General features: G+C 43.5%; 1 protein-coding gene across 1 annotated transcript in view; it reads left to right on the top strand.

Moving 5' to 3' along the window:
- grik4 (glutamate receptor, ionotropic, kainate 4) overlaps positions 1–22,632 on the top strand; it is a gene marked incomplete at both ends in the record, with an annotated part of 229,676 nt that overhangs the window by 157,029 nt on the left and 50,015 nt on the right. Inside the window, one exon of the mRNA XM_080732047.1 lies at positions 14,944–15,054. Within this exon, the coding sequence (XP_080588173.1) occupies positions 14,944–15,054 (111 nt within the window). The remainder of the gene's footprint in view (positions 1–14,943; positions 15,055–22,632) is intronic.

The raw sequence follows: 22,632 nt of genomic DNA, 5'->3' as shown, positions 1-22,632 counted from the left end.
AGTTGTGTTGTAGTACTAGGGCTGTTAAGTCCATAATACATTTAGTGTTTGGTAGGGTGTCTAGGGTACTTTGTCCCAGAAAATGTTCAATGGCCTCAAGGGCCCCCTGGTGGGGAATGTTAGTGTAGAGGCTCTCTACATCAAAGGTGACCAGAAGGTCCTCCTCACTTACTGGTCCAATCTCCTGTAGTTTCTGTAGGAAGTCCCCGGAATCTCTTATATATGAAGGTAACGCTGCCACACTGGGTTTGAGATGGTGGTCTACAAAAGATGAAATGTTTTCTGTTAGGGAACCAATACATGATACTATGGGCCTCCCTTTTGGGTTCTGTAATGACTTGTGGATTTTTGGCAAAGTATACAATATTGGAGTTCGATGATGAGTTACCTTCATGTAGTCATGTTCATTTTTGCTGATGTCCTCATTATTCAGAAGCTCCTGTAGTTTGCCATGGATAGACTCCTGGAATTCTGTGGAAGGATTTTTGGTCAGTTTCTGATAGAAGTCTGTGTCCTGCAATTGTCTGTTGATCTCTTGTTCATAATCATGAATAGATTGTATCACTATTGCTCCTCCTTTATCAGCTGGTTTAACAATAATAGTAGCATCATTCTGCAGGTCTTTAAGGGCCTGTCTTTCAGCTTTTGTCATGTTATTGAATACTTTATATTCATGTTTCTTGTTGAGGATTGTTTGGACATCTCTATCTACTAGGCGGCAGTACGTGTCAAGTGATGCATTTCTGCCTTTATATGGTATAAATTTAGATTTAGGACGGAAAGCATTTTTATGTGTAGCTGCAGCAGCAGTGTCCTTAGCCTCCATGATGGTAGTGTTGTCAGAAACAATATCTTGTACAGCATCTTTGGGCTTACTAAAAAATTCTGTTAATCTGAGAGATCTGAAGAATTTGTGTAGTTCAATGTGGGTTTCAAAATCATTGCACGTGTTGGTCGGTACAAATGAGAGACCTTTACAGAGGGCTGATACTTCTGTTTCAGTTACTGACCTGGTGGAGATGTTTATGACCGTGTCTTCATTTTTGGGAACCATGAACTTTAGTTCAAAATGTAGAATTATGAACTATGAAATTAATTAGTTCATTTTAGAAGTTTTGAACTTGAACTTGAACTAGTTCATTTTGAAAGTGAACTTTCCCAACACTGGGAGACGGTGGGGGAAGGAGCGCTTCTTTTCCCTTCACCAGCGTCGGCAGGTTAGCTACTCACCAGCGCCAGGGTTACTGAGGTTAGGGTTAGGTTTAGACATAGTTTTACTGAGGTTAGGGTTTGGGTTAGGTTTAGGCATAGAGGTTAACATTCACCCGCGCGGTCCAAGTGACCACAGCCGAGCGCTCCAGACCTCCGCTCCACCCAATCACAAGCCGCGGCTTCTAATTTATTCAACACCGTCTCCTACAGATTCCATTATCGCGTACTGTACGTGTTTATAGTGTGTGTGTGTGTGTGTGTGTGTGTGTGTGTGTGTGTGTGTGTGTGTGTGTGTGTGTGTGTGTGTGTGTGTGTGTGTGTGTGTGTGTGTGTGTGTGTGTGTGTGTGTGTGTGTGTGTCTGCAGTGACACAGACATTGTAGACTCTGCTGTGTTTGTTCTCCTGGCTGTACTGTACTAATTCAATAAACCAGACAGCTGTCACGCTTCTGACATTTGCCCACAGCGCTGATTGTTTTTCTTCTCAGATAATGAGGAGTCCATCTGCCACCATATTGTCTTCACTAAAGGAGGGACCATTCTCCATTCTGCAGAGACTGACACATCATTTATTTATACATATAAATACATCCTTGGTCTGCTTCTTTCTAAACTTTTAGTCGGAGGCCTTAGGGAGATAGAATGTTAATGTTGTGCTAATCAGTCTAAATGCGCCAAATTAAGTTGGGCTCCCATTGACTTTTTATATACTATACTACAGGAGGAAAAATACATCTTCTTTAAGTAGGATGTGAGGGGTCTAACTAGGGGTTTGTCATGATTCTGAATCAATTGTAAGCATTTGTTTTGCACAAAAAAAACATTCCTTAAGCTATAAATGGGGGCCATTTACAAAACGCCCACAAAACTGAAAAGTGATGACTCATCATTAAACCATCATTTTGTGGGCGTTTTGTGGGGCCTTTTATAGCCCAAGGAATGTTTTTTTTTTCTTTTTTCTTTTTTTGCAAAACACCCCGATGGTTGCCGACTCGGGCGCCCTAGCTAAATCATTAGAGCAAGCCCTGGGCTACATCTGTGCAAAATGTGGCGCTTTTAGACTGATTAGCATGAAAAAAAACCAAGGCCCCCTGCAGCTTGGAACCACTGTCTTGCAGGCCAACATGAACACACTCTCTTGAATTTAATATTTGTTTTTAATATTGTTTTCATGTTGTTGTTTGATTCATTGATTGGATACTTTATTAGAAGTTTGCATAGGAATCGCACAGCACAGGACAGTACAGTTCAGATTAGTGTCCATTGGGACATTGGGGTCCTTTGTATAGAGACATTAAATGACAGACAAATAACATTTGATATTGCTGCTACTTTGGACAGGGCTCCCTCAATAAGGAGATATTTGAATTAACCTGTATAAATGGCTCTAATAATAATAATAATGAAAAATACACCAACATACTAATAGGCATGTTGCTGCAGAACACCCTGCTGATCATTGGAGCTGTGTGTTATTTAGTGAACGCGATCAAACAGAACCGTCTTCTCTTCATCATGGGTGGCTTTAGTTTGAAGTGCTATAGCTGCTGATTCATCTGTAGTGGTGATGTCCGCTGATGGGGAGGAAACTGCATCTGTTTCAGCATATTTTGACTGAGCTGAGACAGCATAACGCTGCTCTCAGAGCAAATCAAAGGTGTCTGCAGATGCTGAGAGGATTTAGCTCTGGAATATGTAGAGAGAGGCGCACACGGCGATGGCCACATACGCCAACAAACACAGACAACATTTGCTATTTGTATGTCCTTCTCTGGCTTCGAAGTTTAAATCTACGTATCAAGGTGGATTCTGCTTTTCAATGGGAATGGAGTGGTCTCTTGACATTTGCGAGTTTTAGAAAAAAACACGCACCATTCTCCATAAAGATTAGAAAGGCAAAACAGAGAAAGAAACCTGTGGAAAAAATGCATTTGCAGGACATTTTCAGGAAAATATCGGTAAATGCCGAAGAGTTGTGTAACGCATCTCTCTCTCTCTCTCTCTCTCTCTGTCTCTCTGTCTCTCTCTCTCTCTCTCTCTCTCTCTCTTCTCTCTCTCTCTGTCTCTCTCTCTCTCTCTCTCTCTCTCTCTCTCTCTCTCTCTGTCTCTCTGTCTCTCTCTGATTGATTGATTGATTGATTGATTGATTGATTGATTGATTGATTGATTGATTGATTGAATACTTTATAATGGGAAATGTAAATACACAAGGTACAGTCAGACATTCTCTCTCTCTCTCTGTCTGTCTGTCTGTCTGTCTGTCTGTCTGTCTGTCTGTCTGTCTGTCTGTCTGTCTGTCTGTCTGTCTGTCTGTCTGTCTGTCTGTCTGTCTGTCTCTCTCTCTCTCTCTCTCTCTGTCTCTCTCTCTCATTTTCCATTTTTCATGTTCTTTCTTTCTTTCTTTCTTTCTTTCTTTCTTTCTTTCTTTCTTTCTTTCTTTCTTGTTTCAACGAATGCTTCTTAAAAATATATAAATATACAATGAGCCAAATGAGCCAAATGGGCCAGTCTTTTGAACGGCTCTTTTAAAGAGCCATAAATCCCACCTCTAATGATAAATGTTTAAGGAACTCACTGTAATACATCTTCATGTTCTGCAGCAGAGTGGCTGGTGTGATTGGTCCTGTTCCTTCACTAGGATTTATGTGATAGCTCACATTAGCATCATTAAAGGTTCCTTCTGTACAACATGCAGCCTTCCTGTGCACTAACTAGTGTACGGTGAAACTACTGTTTCCTACTGTGAAACATACTAAATTATTCCACGGCTCGGTTGTCAGCTACGTGTTATTTCTTGATAACGGACCGCTCCGCTCTATAACAGACTGATGCTTAACTCATTCCCTGCCAGGCCCGATAGTCCCGAGATTATTCCAATGTCTTTCCCCGCCAGGCCCGATAGTCCCGAGAATAAAAAAAAAAAAAAAAAAAAAAAAAAATTTTTTGAATGACCCCCAAAAATGGAGTAGGCATGATAGCAATCGCGAAATTGCATGTTTAACCCCCATAGCAACCCCATCTTTCAAGCATGGCAGCCATTTTGGCAGCCATCTTTGTTAAACATAGTGGCTGTTATCTCATGAATGCCTGAACGGATTTCCATTCGGATTTTTTTGTTTGAAAGCTGTGAGCAATGTGGACACACGTGGTGCATTATCTAGGCATGGGTGTGCATGATCCGTGCACACCCAATTACATGGAAGTCTATGGAGACGAATGGCAGGTGGGAGTACGGAGGTATGTTAAAATGGCGGTCAATGTGTTAATCAAAGGCTCAGAGCACCTGCTGCTCTGCGTGTGCCGTAGCCAACATGAAAGCCATGTAAACAAACACACAGTGTCATTTACAACTAAATGTTTTAGAAAAAAAAAACTGAAGCGAGAAATAGTTGATTTGTTGTAACAGAAAATGGATTCTATTTGATCAACACTTCCTTGTTTTCCGAGGCGACATGTTGCCTTGGGGGGACGCTTGTGGAATACCTAAGCAAGGAAATACTTTGTTTTGTTTTTTACTTTTTAGTCAAATTATTCATTTATTTGTTAAGTAGCCGTGTAATAAGCTATCACGTCGGTGGTTTATCAGCCTGAAGGGATTTTATGTCTTGATAATGACCTCTGAGCCAGACGTTATCCCTTACTTAATATACACTAGGGCATTATCCAAAAAATCGACTTTTCGACTCAGTCGACTTAATTACACAAGTCGACTCCCACCAGGGAAAGACGAAAGTTGAAAAAAAAATGTTTTTCTTTTGTCATAATCATTATTCTTGCTCCATGTGTGCGTGTGTACAGCATTCAGACAGTAGGATTGCTTATTGTCAAGGACTTGCCTGGTGGTGCCAGCCTCTATCACACACTTCGTTTTGGGAAGAGAGTCTGGGATTGCAGGGAGAGATTCCATTTCTGGGTGGGCGAGCTCTTAATTGCTCCCTTTGAACTTCAAAGGGGTTTTGAACTGCGGTAATTGACTGAGCCATACAAGTGTCAATAGCTTGTTAGTCAATGAAAGCATCAAAGACAATTTTACCATTCAACCAACACTGTGGGTGTGGCTAACTTCAGCTGGGTTACCGCCCACCATGACAACCAGGCATACTTAATGAACTGGTGGGTGTGGCCACATAAAACATAATTTTAACAATTTCTGTACACTTTTTTTGAAATTATCTTCCTCAGTATAATCATACTACCTGATCATCATAGGCTGATTTCAGACTCAGTTGACGCTTGAGTCTGACACTGTGCCCTATTCTGAACGATTTACGGGGAGGGACTTTTGTGCGAGCGTGCACGCGTGATCATCATGTTTCAGGGGGGGAAAAGCATGGCACTGCATCTTTATAGCTGTGCTCCTCTTCTACCCCGAATGTGATACAACTAAATAAAACCACCATAATTGTAAGAGTTGTTGTATTAGCTACCATACAGGTTGATACAACTTTACATGTTATTCATTAAGGTAGCAACTGTGCTGGTGTTTCTATCTGTTATTCGGGGTGAGTCTTTGTGTTGTCGTTGTGGCTCAAAGAGAGTTGATGACTGGGTCACAGTCAGGACAATTCCTCCCCGCCGGCGACTTCCTCCTCTCTCTTCCTGTTGACAAGTCCTTCATCTCTCCTTTCCTCTCTCCTCAGCAACATTTACATCTCTCTCTCTCTCTCTCTCTCTCTCTCTCTCTACACCTATGACACCCAACTTCACTTACAGTTCTCCTGCTGCACCCTGCTTCTATCCTCCTCCCTTGGCTCTGACAGCTGATCGCATATCCTGATTTATGAACACCATGTTTAGATGTTCTCTTCTGCTCCCTAAGTACCCCCCCCCCCCCCCCCCATGCCCCTCTGTTCCTGGAGACTGTCATCAGTTATGTCACATGCGTGGTGTGCAGAGCGAGCGCTTGAAACGGCCAGTGCTGTAATTCATGGTTGCCAAGATAAATGCTGTAGCTCTCTCTCTCTCTCTCTCTCTCTCTCTCTCTCTCTCTCTCTCTCTCTCTCTCTCAATTCAATTCAATTCAATTCAATTTAAAGGGCTTTATTGGCATGAGAAAACATACATTGCCATTGCCAAAGCAGAAGTGCAATACAATAAATCAATATATAAAATATGTACAGTTTGAATCGGGTGGAAGAGTTTTCATGTATGGAGATTACTCGGTGCAGACAGTGCAAGGATGTGTACACCATGATCAGTAGTATTTAAGGTGGTTGGGTTCCATTTGATATCCTTCTCCTATCACAGCACTCACAAATCTTGCTGCTGTGTTTGCACATTGTTTTACTTCACCCAGCAGGTATGGGAGTTTTTCATCATTGGTCATGTTTTCAAACTCTCCTTGTGTGGTTATGATCTGTGGGAAGTATGTTTCACTGATGTCTTGGTACAGTGGACAGGCGGTTAGGAAGTGTACAGTAGCTCAGTTTCCACTTCATGTTGTGTGCAGTGGGTGCAAAGTCTGTTTTCTCTAGGGAGCCAGGTATGCCTTTCTCGATCGCAAGACGGTGCTCACTGAGTCTGTACCTCGTCAAGAGCTTTCTTTGTTTTGGGTCGGTCACCTTGCTCAGGTATTCAGCCACTGTGTATTCTCTGTTTAGGGCCAAATAACATTCTAGTTTGCTCTGCTTTTGGGTTGCTTCTCTCCAATGTGTCAGGTAGCTTCCTTTCTGCTGTTTTATAATTTGGTTTAGTCCAGTGAATGTTCTGTCTGGTAGCTTGTGTTTGTGTGCAGAGTTCCTGGACCAGTTGGCTGAGGGGGCATCTCTCTAGATTTTCTCTGTGTGTGAGTGACTTGTTATGGAGTGTATCTGGGTCTCTCTCTCTCTCTCTCTCTCTCTCTCTCTCTCTCTCTCTCTCTCTCTCTCTCTCTCTCAATTAAATTAAATTCAAAGGAGCTGTATTATGTGAAAACATAATATGTTTACACTGCCAAAGTAAAAACTATTCAAAACAAATCAAAATATATAATGTCCAATTAAAGGGAATGCATGTGTAAACATAGCTATGTCAGATTGTAACTGGGAAACCGAAGTATTCATTTTCTATTGGGAATTACATACGTGTATACTCTCTCTCTCTCTCTCCCCCCCCCCCCCCCCCCCCCCTCTCTCTCTCTGGACGGGCAAGATCTTTTTGATCATTCTTTAAGAAGAAAGTCTTTGATTCCAGGCGTTCTCTTCTGCCAGAAGTTCAGTGTCGGGAGATGAGTGGGTAAACAAATCAAATAGGCGCTGATTAACTTCAATGTGTCAGAGTCGCTGGAGGAATTCAGCAATTTAGACTTGAATGAAACAGATGGAAACTTTCCTTGTCCAAGCTGGAAGTGTTTTGTACTTATTTCTTCATAATGACACTTCAGAAACACCATATCAAACACACAAGAGTATTCCTGAATGCTTGCTAAGCTTGTGCTGACTGCTTACTGCTGACCGTTTAAATGAGTTTAAACCGTTTAACATAGGGGTTGTGATCCGGAACCGGAGGAACCGGTGGAACAATTGAGTACCTCAGACGAAGTCCATATTTAAAAATGTTGAATATAGATATTTTTTTGATTTACCAGACTGTAAACCACAGAACTAGAAGTTTTTAATCTGTTACATTTTTAATGCACTCCCTCATTGTGTTTCTCTGTTTTAATGTTATCTGCTCCCTTCTTGCTTGTACAGACTTATACTGTTGTTCCATAAACTGTTGGAGATATACTGTTTTTCCACTTTCCACAAGTATTATCTATCTATAAATGCGACAAATCTCTGTCTGTTTGTTTGTTTGTAATCCGCGTATCTCGAGAACCGTTCGTCCCACCGGCTTCAGATTCGGCACACGCGTTCCCCGCCGCCGCGCGGAGTGCAGTGCCGGCCTCGACCCGACCCGACTCGCGGTTTTCCGAAACCGGCGCGAAACGTTCGGAATCTCCTTATGCGGAGCTGATTGTTGACATCAGGCTGTTCCGGAGGAAATCGGCGCAAGCGCTGAGTCATTGTGACATCACTTCATAAAAGGCTCTGACATCACGTACGCCACATGAGTCAACACAAAATCTCTGTGAATGTGTATGTATGTATGTAATCCGCGTATCTCGAGAACCCTTCTTCCCACCGGCACGCGCGTTCTCCAGATATGGGCATAAAGTCTGACATCAGAGTTTTCTGCAACCGGTACTGTGTGTGCAGAGATCTTCATATATGGGCATAAGTGGACAAAGACAAACAGATGGTCAAAACGGGCCCTATGACAACAGGTATATTGGGGTTTGCATTAAAGGGTGGGGCATTCATGGGGTTTGCATTAAAGGGTGGGGCATTCATTCCCTATTTCAAATTCGGCACGTGCGTTCCCCACCGCAGCAGGTAGTGCAGTGCTCGGCCTCGACCCGACCCGACCCGATACACGATTTTCTGGAACCAGCACGAAAGGTTCGGATTCTGATGTCTGACATCAGGATTTTCCGGAACTGGCACTGTGTCTGCATAGATCTCCATTTATGGGCATAAAATGGATGCAGACAGACAAATACAGATATCTCCATATATGAGCATAAATGGACACAGGCAAACAGATGGTCAAAGATCTCCATATATGGGCATAAAGTGGACGCAGACAGACAGATACAGATATCTCCATATATGGGCATAAATGGACACAGGCAAACAGATGGTCAAAACGGGTCCTATGACAACAGGTATAATGGGGTTTGCATTAAGTTTGTCTCCTCCTCCATCTGTTTGTCTGTGTCCCTTTATTCCCATTATGGAGATCTCTGTATCTGTCTGTGCCTCCGACTGTGTTGCAGACACAGTGCCGGTTCCCCCTTTAATGCAAACCCCATTATACCTGTTGTCATAGTTTTGACCATCTGTTTGAAAAAGCGACAGAAATCTCATATATGGGCATAAAATGGACGCAGATAAACAGATATCTCCATATATGGCATATATGGGCATACAATGGATGCAGAATCACAAAGATCTCCATATACGGGCATAAAAGGGACACAGACAGACAGATACAGAGATCTCCATATATGGGGCATATATGGGCATAAAATGGACCCAGAACTATAACTGCAGTGATCTCCATATATGGACATAAAATGGACACCGACAGACAGACAGATACAGATATCTCCATATATGGGCATAAATGGACACAGGCAGACAAATGGTCAAAACGGGTCCTATGAAAACAGGTATAATGGGGTTTGCATTAAAGGGCGGGGCATTCATTCCCTATTTACATTGTTCCGAGTTGGCCAGGTCGCCGACTAGACGCTGGGCCGCCCAAAGGGCGGCCCAGCTTCTAGTGTCTTATAATTCCTAATATATATGAATGAGTTAAGTAAAAAAGAAATCAACAAAATGAGGGGGGGGGGGGGGGGGGGGGGGGGGGGTGCATTAAGAATTTAACAGATTAAAAACTTCTAGTTTGTTGCTTACAGTCTGGTAAATCAAAAAAATATCTATATTCAAAATGTTAAAATATGGACTCAATTGTTCAACATTGAGGAACCGGAATGGGTTCCTTCACATTTGGAACCGTTTTTTGGGCCGGTTTATCACACTGTTAGAGATGGACAATTACAATACCAGTGGTTCTCAAACTTTAATTTCAAGGACCACATAAGTCTCGAGAGTGTACTGTACAAATGGAACCAAATAGACACGCATTTGGTTCTGTTTGTACACTCTCTGAGTTACAGACCTGTAAGGGTCCATTTGGACCTCCCCTATAAGAATCGTTAAGGGAGGAGCGCCCCCCGCTGGCCTAGTGGTCCAGGTGCATACCACATAGGCTCTGCTGCCTGACAGTGTGTCGTGTGTTCGAATCCCGACGACCTTTGCTGCATGTCACTCCCCATCTCTCTCCCCCATTTCCTGTCAGTCTATTCTGTCCTATCAATAAAGGCATAAATCATATCATGCATATGATTGGAGTATCTGCCACTGACCTCTGTGAATGCGGAATACCACAGACTGTTGAACTCATCATTGATGAATGCCCAATCTTCAAATCACCACATGGAGTCAGCAGCCTTATTGAACCGGATGATGATACCACTTCTTGGCTGATGTCCCGATTGCCTGTGCAGTCCTACACAAACGCACAAACGAGGCATAAAAAGCGCCAAAACAAATCTTTAAAAAAAAAAAACGAATCGTTAAAATCCTAAAGGATCCCTCAACCACTGCATTGCACATCTTCTTGTACTTATTGAAGTCAAGGGGTTTGATCATCACTATGTTATGTGAGAAGAGAACAAAACAATAGGGATTGTAAAAAAGACATGCGTACCGTATACTATCATAACCCAGTCTGTCAGATCTACACAGGAAAACATGACATGAGTGGAAAAGTGCACAAACCTTGAACATTGTTCATTTCATAGTTTCCAAGTTGTTTGGAAAGTTCAAACGTTCTTGTCAAAACAGTGGGCTGCACAGAGATATGTTTTACTTTATTTAGTAGGTTCTTTGCTCTTAAAAAGTGCAGTGAACGAGTTGTTGAATATATTGATGTCACAACCCCTGAGAACATAGCATTGTATACATGGTGTTGAATGCTATTTAAAAAGCACCAACAAGCACAGTGCTTATTGCTACTTACATATAATGGTAAATGGTGCGTTTTTTATAGCGTCTTTAATCGAAGGCGCTTTACAATGTGCATTACATTCACCCATTCACACACACATTCATACACCTACGGCGGAGGAAACCATGCAAGGCACCAACCTGCTCAACGGGAGCAACTAGGGCATGGTTCCCCAATAGGCGGCCCGCGGGCCATTTGCGGCCCGCAGGGGGCTACTGTCTGGCCCCCACCAGCCCCCACCACCAATATTACCCCAGTAATATTGGTGGTATAAGAGCAGCAACAACACTAGTATATCGTCGTTGTCGGGTGGAAAACCCGTATCTCAAAATGTGTACGTTCTTTCGCAAGGTAAAGCTCTGCTTCATCAAACAAGGCCGTCGCACAAAAGTAGTGAAAACAGCAGATCTACAAGCACACAACGCCTCGCGGTGCGAGGCGTTGTGCGCTTGTAGATCGGCTGTTTTCACTAGTTTAAAGCCATACTGTGTAAGATGCCCAACTAGTGGTCATTAGCCCTATAGCAAACCGCGGTCGCGTCCGCGTCTTTCGGACGTTTTTCGTACCTTCAGACCCCCGCGTCTGCCTCCACCTCGCTGAGATCTATCTTTTAAGGGGTCCCTTGTTCCTGTGCGTTTAGTAATTCCAGAGATACGGACTCCTTCACCCTGCCTGGTAGGCGAAATTACCTAGAGAAGGGATGGTACAAACGGGCGACAACAAATATGGCTGCCATAGCGACCCCACTTCAAGATGCGCTGTGATTGGCCGGCAGTTGTATAACCCTCGCTGTGATTGGCCGGTAGTGTGATGACGCAATTGTGGCGCGAGATCCGGTCCACGGCAAGGATCTCAGTTTACATACAGAGAAGGCTTTACAGGCTGAAATTCACGGCGCGGATCTTCTAAAACTTTTGTGATTTAATAGTTAGGAGAATTTTAAGATTTGTTTTATAAAAAAAGTTACATAGTACAACTTTAAATCATTTTTAAAATGATAAATGCAAAACGAACGGTTTTGGACATACAAGATTTTCACCCGACAACGACGATATCCGAACTGTCACTGTAGTAGCGGAAACGCCACCGTCGCCCCCTGCAATGTTGTGGCCCTCGGCTTGATACCCTAGACATGATTCGGCCCTTGGGGAAAGTTAATTGGGGAACCCTGAACTAGGGGTTCAGAGTCCTGCTCAAGGACACTTCGGCACTAACTCTTGGGGAGCCGGGGATCGAACTGGGTGGGAACCTTCCAGTCTCCAAGCGGACGCTCTACCCTCCTGAGCCCACTGCCGCCCCTATAAAGTTATAGGTCTTTTATGACAGTCACTTGATGGCGTTGGCTCGTTTGTCCACCTTGATAACATACAAGAGCAACACTGTAAAAATGTAGTAGTGTTTATAGAGTCATGAAATGTTAACAAGCAGCCATTCTGTTTCTAATCAGCTGCAGGAACCATTAATTCAGGGGTCTTCAACAGGGGGTCCGAGACCCCTAGGGGGTCGGGGACTGCCCATAAATCCGAATTTAGTTAGGGTTACTGACATTAGGGTTAGGGTTAGGGTTAGAGTTAGGCATAGTATTCTTAACACTTATGTTGCAATGATTTTTTCCGGCCAATGTCCCGCGTTGCCATGGTTACCATAGACTTCCATGTAATTGTGCAATTGTGTAAAAAGTGCACGCCCATGTCTAGATGATGCACCACGTGTGTGCAGGCTGTTCACAGCTTTCAAACAAAAAAAATCCGCTTGGAAATCCGTTCAGGCATTCATGATTTATGAGCCATTATGTTTTCTTCAGATGTAAACAAACATGGCTGCCATGTTTGAAAGAATGGGTTGGTATGGGGGTTAAACATGCAATTTCGCGAACGCGATCATGCCTAACACATTTCTGGAGGTCCAAAAAAATTTTTTGAAAAAAAGAAAATTGAAAAAACGTTTTTTTTTTTTTTTTTAAACGTCCCAAACTCGCGAAACTCGGGGTTGGCACAGCACTAGTACCAATACAAACTCGGGAAACTCGGGGTTGGCACCAGATGTGTTAACACATTCGGACTAATGAACCTTCAGACCAATGCCATGGCACCAGGGGGTCCTCAGAGTTACTACAGGGGGGCCGTCAAATCTTTGTAATAGGATCATTCTTTGAAATTAACAACTTCAACCCTCGCATCCCTATTCTGAGGAGAACTTTAGCCAAAAATATACGACCTACAAGCTCTCAACGTTTGAGAACTTGTAGATCGGCTATTTTTGGCAAATAGGTTTGGTGTAGAGGTAAAAAAGAGCAGACCAAGTACACAGTGAACAATAAAACAACGACAAATGTGACACTCGAACATGAACGCGGAAAATAAACGCGGCTAACGTGGATTGGCGGAACAGTCTCTGGCGCTCGCAGACTCGGCTCGGGCGGACCTCTCAGGTTGTTCGACTCCAGTGTAATCAAGGCATTGGGGGAGAGGGGAGCGTAGAGGCAGTGACCATGACAGGCCTACATGCTACGGTCAGCATACAGCAGACGATTAATCAGTAAGGGCGAGTGCCAAAGTGTGGCCGGCTGCGGCCGCGGCAGAGAGAAATCATTTGATTTCGGCGATTGAGCGGAGGTGGAAGAAACTAGTTTTGATTATGGCATTTACTTGTTTATCGAATTTGAAGGACGAAGTCAAAGAACACGACCAGATTCTTGGCATGGGGTTTAACAACGGTGGAGAGGTTGCCAAGGTCGTTTGTGTTATGGAGTCGGGAGAACCAACCCAGCAGGCCAAATGACGTCATGATGACGTTATGATAACGTCCTCCGGTGACTCCGGTGATGTTCAGAACTAGGCCAGATCACAGCCCATATATGGATGATCTTGACGTCATTACCAGGACGTCATATGGACAATAGGATTATTGTTATTGTTTGTAATGTTAGTTGAAATATGAGCATATAAGGTTATATTCTGGGACATATCTGACCAGTTATGATATTTATCTGGCCTCGATCGGACCCTCTTTGATTAATCCAGGACGTCCGTTTTCGTGGGCAGGATTTATGTTGGTTGAAATCAGGTGATATTCTAGACCAGATCTGACTAGTCATGGTTTGACTTGATCTGGCCCCAATCGAGACGTTTTCACTGATTGGTCCAGGTCCTGACCGTGCTTGCTGGGAAATAGTACCAGCTCATTTGCTTTCATTTAGTTGCAGAAAATGTTGTGCCATATATGTGCAGGTTCTATGATCAATACAGGCCTTTGCACACAGGCGCGTTTATCCGCACGGATAAAACGGAAGTTTTTTTTTTTTTTTTTTTTTAAAGAAAACAATGATTGTCTATGACCTCATGCACACCGGCTCCGAATTTGCCATGCGGCAGGTGGCTGCGGCAAGTGCGGTTTTTTTTTCTCTCGATCGAACCCAGTTCGATTTGTGCGTCTTGTCGCATGCGGTAAAAACTCATTGACTCCTTTTCGGATCCACAGCACGGATTCCGCACAGCCTTGCACACCAAATCCAATGCGTTTTTAATCATGCAGCAAACGGGAAAAAAACGCAATTGTTGAAAGTCGCGCCTGTGTGCAAAGGGCTTACCTGTACATTATGAATAAACGAAGGTGAAACACAGGCAGAAGGAGCGTAGTGGAGACGAGTGTGAAGCCTCACTGGAGCTCTAATGAGAATGAGATGTTGTCTGCTGCTTCATGGGACTGGCCAGTAATTGTCTTAATGAACGCATTGTGTTGACTCTGATTGAACACACGATCTGTCTAATGTTCTGCTCTCACTTTGCTTCATGAACACCGAACACAAGCACACACACACACAAACACACACGCACACACGCACGCATGCGCGCACGCACGCACGCACGCACGCACACGCACGCACACGCACACACGCACACGCCGTCTTTGTGAAGGTCAAGTAAATTCTTCTCTTAAGTGGATAGTGGAGGTGAGTGATACTGTCCCTGTTTCAAAGCTTAATAACTGGTGTGTGTGTGTGTGTGTGTGTGTGTGTGTGTGTGTGTGTGTGTGTGTGTGTGTGTGTGTGTGTGTGTGTGTGTGTGTGTGTGTGTGTGTGTGTGTGTGTGTGTGTGTGTGTGTGTATGTGTGTGTGTGTGTGTTCTCTTTGTAGATTGGCCAGTGGCACTCTGAAGATGGACTATCCATGGAGAGAAAGAAGCTTCCATCAATCAATGTGTCAGACACTCTCTTCAATACCACGCTCACTATAACAACAATATTAGTAAGTACAACGCTCACGCACACACACACACACGCACACACACACACACACACACACACACACACACACACACGCACACACACACACACACACACACACACACACACACACACACACACACACACACACACACACACACACACACAGTTGCTTAGACCAGACCAATACTGGGCCCTGATTGGTCACCCAACTCTTCAGGGTAAGGAAATGGATTCACCCCTTGTCAAGTCCCGCCTGTTGTCCCGCCCCTCTTCACACCCATTGGTTGCTGTGTCTTGGTGGGACACTCGGTGGGACACTCCATCCACCACCATTTTAATTCAGTTGCTTCGTATTGTTATTCTGTATGTTCAATTCTAATTTCAAATTTGGTTTCAGTAAAATGGAGCTGCTCAGTGATACAGTATACAGTATAGTATGTTTTTATATGTTTTTATTTCTCCGAAAATGTTAGGTTTAGCAAATTCAACATAAAAAAAGGCGGAACCAGGGCGGGACAATGCAGATAGAGCCTGCTCGTTGGTCAGTCAGGGACCAACCAGAAGGCTAACAAAGGGTGAATTGAGCAGGACCAGACACCCATATCCGCAAAGGGCAAATTAGTTTTGCACCGGTGTATTCGTCTGATTCCACGCTACCATCCTGGAGCGGTCGTTACACTGAACTCAAAACGACATGGCTCTGGAGGTGACTGAGCTGTAGAATATACCTAGAGTCAGCGTTGTATTGGTCCGGTCATGCGTGTAGAGTAGACGTCGTCCCGTATCTTTTCTGAGTCACGCCTCTCACGCGCACGGACATGCATCGATGCAAAACAACCCCCAAGTTCACCCCTCAAGTGTCACACCAGGCTGTTTTAACAAAGGAACAAGGCTCTATGCATATCAATAGACCATTGTCTGACCTGTTAACTCCTGTAGAGCAGGGGTTCTCAACCTGTGGGTCGGGACCCCCAGGGGGGTCCCCAAATTATTTTGGGGGGTTCCCCAGATGATTAACTTCATGTGCAACATAGTTTTCTCACTCAACAGTAAAAGTGGATAGAACTTATATGCACATTTCTAAAGTGACAATTTAAGGACTTTTTAAAACATCTAAAATGACACATTAAACATTGGCCAAATTGTCAAATATTAGAGGCAGAAATTGTTAAAATAGCAGATCTACATGCTCACGACGCCTCGCAGCGTGAGGCGTTGTTTTTCACAATAGAACTGTGTTTTACAAAATTACAAAAATGCCTCAACTCTTAGTGCTCGTCAGGGTGGAGGGGTCCCCAGTTCAAATATGATTATTTTGGGGGTCGCGGCCTGAAAAGGTTGAGAACCACTGCTGTAGAGTAGGTGTTAAGCGACGTCTCTCCCCCCATTTCCTGTCAGTCTACATCTACAAAGGCAGGGTGCAGTAACTACGTACGAGAATTTCACTAAAACATGAGTTTAAAAGTGTTACAGCTGAATGAGATAAAGGCATAAAAGTGATATTACACTGATTGTACATCTGTTCTTGAGCTAATTTTTCATCCCCCGATATCATGAAGGCTAATTTGACCTTTGGGCGACACAAATAAGTCGGTGTGTTCGAAAACGTAGATCTGCACTCTGCCTTTGTAGGGCTGTCCAATAAAGGCATAAAAGCCCCCCAAAAAAGAGATTTGCATGGTACAAAGAAACAGAACAGGAAGTAGTTCAGCTGTTTTTAATTTGCAGCTATTTCTGAGTTTGAGTGGCAGCTGTGCCCTTCTCCATCCATTAGTTTTGAGTGGATTCTGCCCGTTTTCCATCTTCTCCAGCCACTTGTATGGTTTTACAGTTACACAGTATGATTCAGGGACGTGCTGGGCCCCTGATTCAGCCCGGGAAAAAGAGTTGGAGAGGCCGTCATTGCACGCTATAGAGAGAGATCTCTCTCAATAGCGCTGCTGCTACTCAAATATTGGCCATTTCAGATCATAACAAGTGACAAGCCAGTGGGCCAATTACATGAGTTATATTTCGTCGTTGAAGGGGTGGAAACCTTGTATGTCCAAAACCGTTTATTTTGTATTTATCGTTTTAAAAATGATTTAAGCTAGTGAAAACAGCTGATCTACAAGCACAGTAGATCTGCTGTTTTCACTACTTTTGTGCGACGGCCTTGTATGATGAAGCAGGGCTTTGCTTTGCAAAAAAATTTACAAATTTTAAACTTGGAGATACAAGGTTTCTGCCCGACAGTGACGATTTACTTTGTTGGCCGCCCAGCCCCCAAAATGGAACGAAGGCCGACATTTTATTTATTTTTTTTTCCTAATGGCTGGCCTGGACCGGCCGGGAATGAACCGGCTGTTCGGGAGTTGTCCCGCTTTTCCCAATGGCCAGCACGTCCCTGGTATGATTCACTCGTCCTGGGCTGAATGAAGGTCTGTCTAGAATAGTGCTCTTATCAGCCGGATGCTCAAAAAATAAAAAATAAACTAAATATAATTACGAACAAACACTTCACCATGCCAGCCCACCTCCTATATTCTTCTTCTCACAAAGACACTCCCATGCCAGGGACCCGTGGACAGAACACACTGAAATATACTTCCAAATCAATTCATTATATCTATCTATCCATCCATCCATCCATTATAAAGGACTGGCACAGAAATGATCCTATCAAACATTAAAAGGCATGACTGCATGTATGAAGCAGGTCATAATAATTTACCACCAGTAAGACTCCCTAATCGGGAGATAAGCGACCGTTGGTCGCTTATCTCCACAAATAGGCCAAAAGTTTGTTTTACCAATTATCAAGACATACGGGCAGTTGACAGTTTGCCATGGTTACTCATTGAAGTTGAATCTCCATATATGGAGATAACCTACGCATCACACTAAGTCTGACCTCACCAGCCCATATTTGGGCATGAGCAACTTATGTCTCCATATATGGAGATATGATGACATCACACAGTCCTCAGCCGATGATGTGGCGTGATGTCATACAATACACAAACGAGCCCTACAGTATAAAGGGGCAATTCTTGCCAGGAAAGAAGCATTTCTTCGACTCAGACCTTATCGCCAGGGTTGGCTTATAGCAGCTGTCGGTAGGACCATATATGGATTCTGTTAGTGTGGATCTCCTAACAGGGCATCATCTGGGATACAATCCATTTTATGCCCATATATGGAGATCCCTAACAGAATCCCTTTCATGCCCATATATGGAGATCCCTAACAGAATCCCTTTTATGCCCATATATGGAGATCCCTAACAGCATCCCTTTTATGCCCATATATGGAGATCACTAACAGCTAACAGAATCCCTTGTATGCCCATATATGGAGATCCCTAACAGAATCCCTTTCATGCCCATATATGGAGATCCCTAACAGAATCCCTTTTATGCCCATATATGGAGATCCCTAACAGAATCCCTTTTATGCCCATATATGGAGATCCCTAACAGAATCCCTTTTATACCCATATATGGAGATCCCTAACAGAATCCCTTTTATGCCCATATATGGAGATCCCTAACAGAATCCCTTTTATGCCCATATATGGAGATCCCTAACAGAATCCCTTTTATGCCCATATATGGAGATCCCTAACAGAATCCCTTGTATGCCCATATATGGAGAATTGGAGATCCCTAACAGAATCCCTTTTATGCCCATATATGGAGATCCCTAACAGAATCCCTTTTATGCCCATATATTATGGAGAAATCCCTGCTCTGAGTATCTGACATCAGTGTGATGTCACCTGTTTATGCCCATATATGGAGATCCCTGCTCTGCGTATCTGGTTGCTATGGTAAACAGTTGGTTGCTAGGGTAAAAAAACATGGTTGCTATAGTAAACAGTTGGTTGCTAGGGTAAACAGTTGGTTGCTAGGGTAAAACCATGGTTGCTAAGGTGGTTGCTAACGTACACTAACAGACCAGCAACAACAGACTGTTGCCACAGCAACGTACACAAAGGTTTGTGTACACATGTGGTGCAATAATGGACATAATATGTCCATTGTTGTGAGTGGTGTGTTCTCGATTTTTTTCGGAGGCTATACGATAATGCAGACATGCGTGTGGTCGTGGTTATGCTTGCGTGCTTTCAATGGATGAAATGGAGAGGGATAAGCTTTTATTTTTTTCTGCTTGTCATACTACGTATAGGCTAAAGCCAAGCGTAACATGGTAGAACACACCACTGATTGTTGTGTCCTATATAGGCCAATAGCACATAAAACAAACGGTTAACCACAAACATGGTGTCGCCGCCGACTTCAAGTCATTTTACAATTGTGGCCCCCTACCTTATCTAGTTGACCCCTGCTGTTAAGCCGACCACTGCCGCCGACATTACGTGTCCAGGCTTTTGATTGGAGAAGTGACAGTCAGACAGAGACTCCACCTGGAGTTAATGGGCGCAAAGAATCTGAATTCAACTTTACAACAAACTAGCTAAATGAAAGATTAAACCCAGGAATGATATAGCATTAACACCGATCAAAAGATCTCCAGCAATAAATAGTAAAAGATAAAACTCCACTTTTAGGTAGCCTACATCTAAGGAGATTGTGTGACTTTAATGAGAGTCACTGTGAAGCCACATCAAAGTCTCATTCTAGCCTTTCAGATAAGCACCCACACACAGACAGACAGACAGACAGACAGACAGACAGACAGACAGACAGACAGACAGACAGACAGACAGACAGACAGACAGACAGACAAAGACCATGAACTGGCTGCGATCTCTCCTTTTATGTGATGGTAAACAGAAACATGGTGGTGAACACAACATGCTAAACATTCTAAACAGTAAAAACACCGGGGCAGCAGAGGGAGAATAAAGGGCTTTGCACACAGGACCGTTGCGTTTCTTTCCGTTTGCTGCATGATTAAAGCGCATTGGATTTGGTGTGCAAGGCTATGGGGAATCCACACTGCGGATCCGAAGAGGAGCCATAAAAGGAGTCAATGAGTTTTTACCGCAAGCGACAAGACGCACGAATCGAACTGGGTTTGATCGGGGGAAAAAAGCGCACAGCCGCAGCCACCTGCCGCATGGCAAATTCGGAGCTGTGTGCATGAGGTCATAGAGAATAATTGTTTTCTTTAAAAAAATGGAATCGTCCGTTTTTTCCGTGCGAGAAAAACGTGTCTGTGTGCAAAGGGCTTAAAGGGTGAGAGGGGTTGTGGAGGTGGCAAGTTTACAAATTATATATTTGTAATATTTCCACTAAATCATGCAGGGGTCTTCAATGATTTCAGGCCAAGGACCCCTTATAGCTAAGAGGGAGATAAAGCAGGGACCCCAACTATTGTATAAAATTGAGTAGCAGATTTTCACAGATTTCATAGATGGATTCATAATTGTTTGACTGCACTTTCATCAGTCTAAGTTGGATTTTTCCAGACATTTAACCACTTAACCTCTACACCTAACCTATTTGCCAAAAATAGCCCATCTACAAGCTCTCAACGCCTCGCTTGTAGATCTGCTATTTTTTGCTAAAGTTCTCCTCGGAATAGGGATGCGAGGGTTCAAGTTGTTAATTTAGAATAATTACACAATCACACAAAGATTTTGGCGGCCCCCCTTGTAGTACCTCTGAGGACCCCCTAGGGGTCCCGGACCCCCTGTTGAAGACCCCTGCACTAAAATATGAGGGACCGAGAGACAGACACAATTTGAGTTCCCTTTTTACATACATACTGTACTATATTCTCATTTTTTCTTATTCATACTAATACATAATCTTTTTTTTTTCTTTGTTTCACTCAAGCCAGGCGATTTAAAATAAGTACTAAGTATAAGATGAATGAACACAGATGAATCAACATTTCACTGGGTCCACTTCTCTCTTGTGAAATTCTCCAGTTCTGTTTCGTTCTAATTGCTGCTCATATTATAGATTATCACTGGTCCTGTTCGCCAGTTCAAGGTTAAAATTATCAAAGATTTACAGTCACGAATGGGGAAGAATTCTGCTCTACTGATTTAATACGTGTTCATGTTTCTCTTCACATAGAAGGACTGCTGAGCTGTGTGAGAGACTCATGCAGTACATCTGAACTGACAGTTCGATAGTGCACGTGCGTGCATGTGGCCTGGGAATAAGAGCTTGATTTTAAAAACAGCAATTCTTTATAATATCCAAACTCACTGCTCTGTATAGTGTCTCTCTGCTTTGTGGTGTGCAGAACAAGCTATAATGGATGTTATGTGTTTGTGATGAAGACGGCAGTTTTCTGCTTTCATTTTCTGCTCCAGAAAATTAAATTGCAGAGGGGTCGACAACCACTGTTGCTTTGACACACACACACACACACACACACACACACACACACACACACACACACACACACACACACACACACACACACACACACAGAGAGAGAGAGAGAGAGACAGAGAGAGAGAGAGAGAGAGAGAGAGAGAGGCTTCCTACAAAGTAGTACATTAATATACCCTCTCCTTGTCCTTTGAGAATGAGGGGGGAGGGTGTTGTCCAATTAATTCACTATGGAAGTATGCATGGTATCAAGCCTCCTCCACGCCTCTTGGCTTGATTCAAGCCAGGAAGAGGCTTGAAACCATGTGAATTCCATAGAGAATGAATTGGACGACACCCTCTCCCCCCTCATTCTCAAAGGACAAGGAGAGGGTATATCACTCTTTAGTGTGAATGCCAAGGGAAGATAGACTAATGCACCCACTGCACACAAAATGTGGTAGAAACGGAGCTACACTTTCTAACTACCTGCCCACTATACCAACATCAGAACACATACTTCCCACACATACTTACCACAGATTACACACACCCGAAGTTGAAAACATGACCAATGATGAAAAACTCCCATACCTACTGGGAGAAATACAACAATGTTCGAACACAGCAGCAAGATTTGTGAACTGTGGCGGCAAAAGAAGGCTAGAAACACAACCACCCTAAGGACTATAAACCACGGATTGACATCTAGACCTACTGCAGTGCACATACAGTATAGAGCTGCTAACTTTAATGCATTTTGAGAAAAAAATGCCACTTGCTTTGGCAATGTAAACATATGTTTTCTCATGCCAATAAAGCTCCTTTGAATTGAATTGAATTGAATGCAGCCAAAGAGAGAGAAACAGCACAGAACCGACAGGGGGACCAACAGGTCCATTGTGGTGTGGACAGCAGCCAGTCAGTCCCTGGATTATTGATCTCCTCTGGGTTTTTATGGATGTGATTGATAGCTTGGTGCCAGGAGTAATTTTATTAGTTTGTACTTAACCAGGTCAACATGGAGGAGGAAGGAAGAGAACCATGGAGAGAGAAAGCAGGCTGTATTTCTTCTAGTCCCACTCAGGGTTACACTCCTAATGGCACGACCACTCTGAGATGAATGCTTCTTACTCAGTCATCAAGTGAAGCTAGAAAGGGAATGTCGTCCTTTAGATAAGTGTTGTAGTTGGACATGCACAACATGCACAGGGGCGTCACAAGGGGGGGGGGGGGGGGGAGTGGATTGAGTTACCCAGGGCCCAAGGTGGAGGGGGCCTTAATTATTTTATATTTTAGCTATTGAAAAATAGTAGATTTAC

Source organism: Nannobrachium achirus (genome assembly GCF_963921795.1).
Source record: "Nannobrachium achirus genome assembly, chromosome: 8".
Taxonomy (NCBI): domain Eukaryota; kingdom Metazoa; phylum Chordata; class Actinopteri; order Myctophiformes; family Myctophidae; genus Nannobrachium; species Nannobrachium achirus.
Note: the sequence above shows the minus strand (reverse complement) of the source record. Positions and strands in the feature narration are given on the sequence as shown.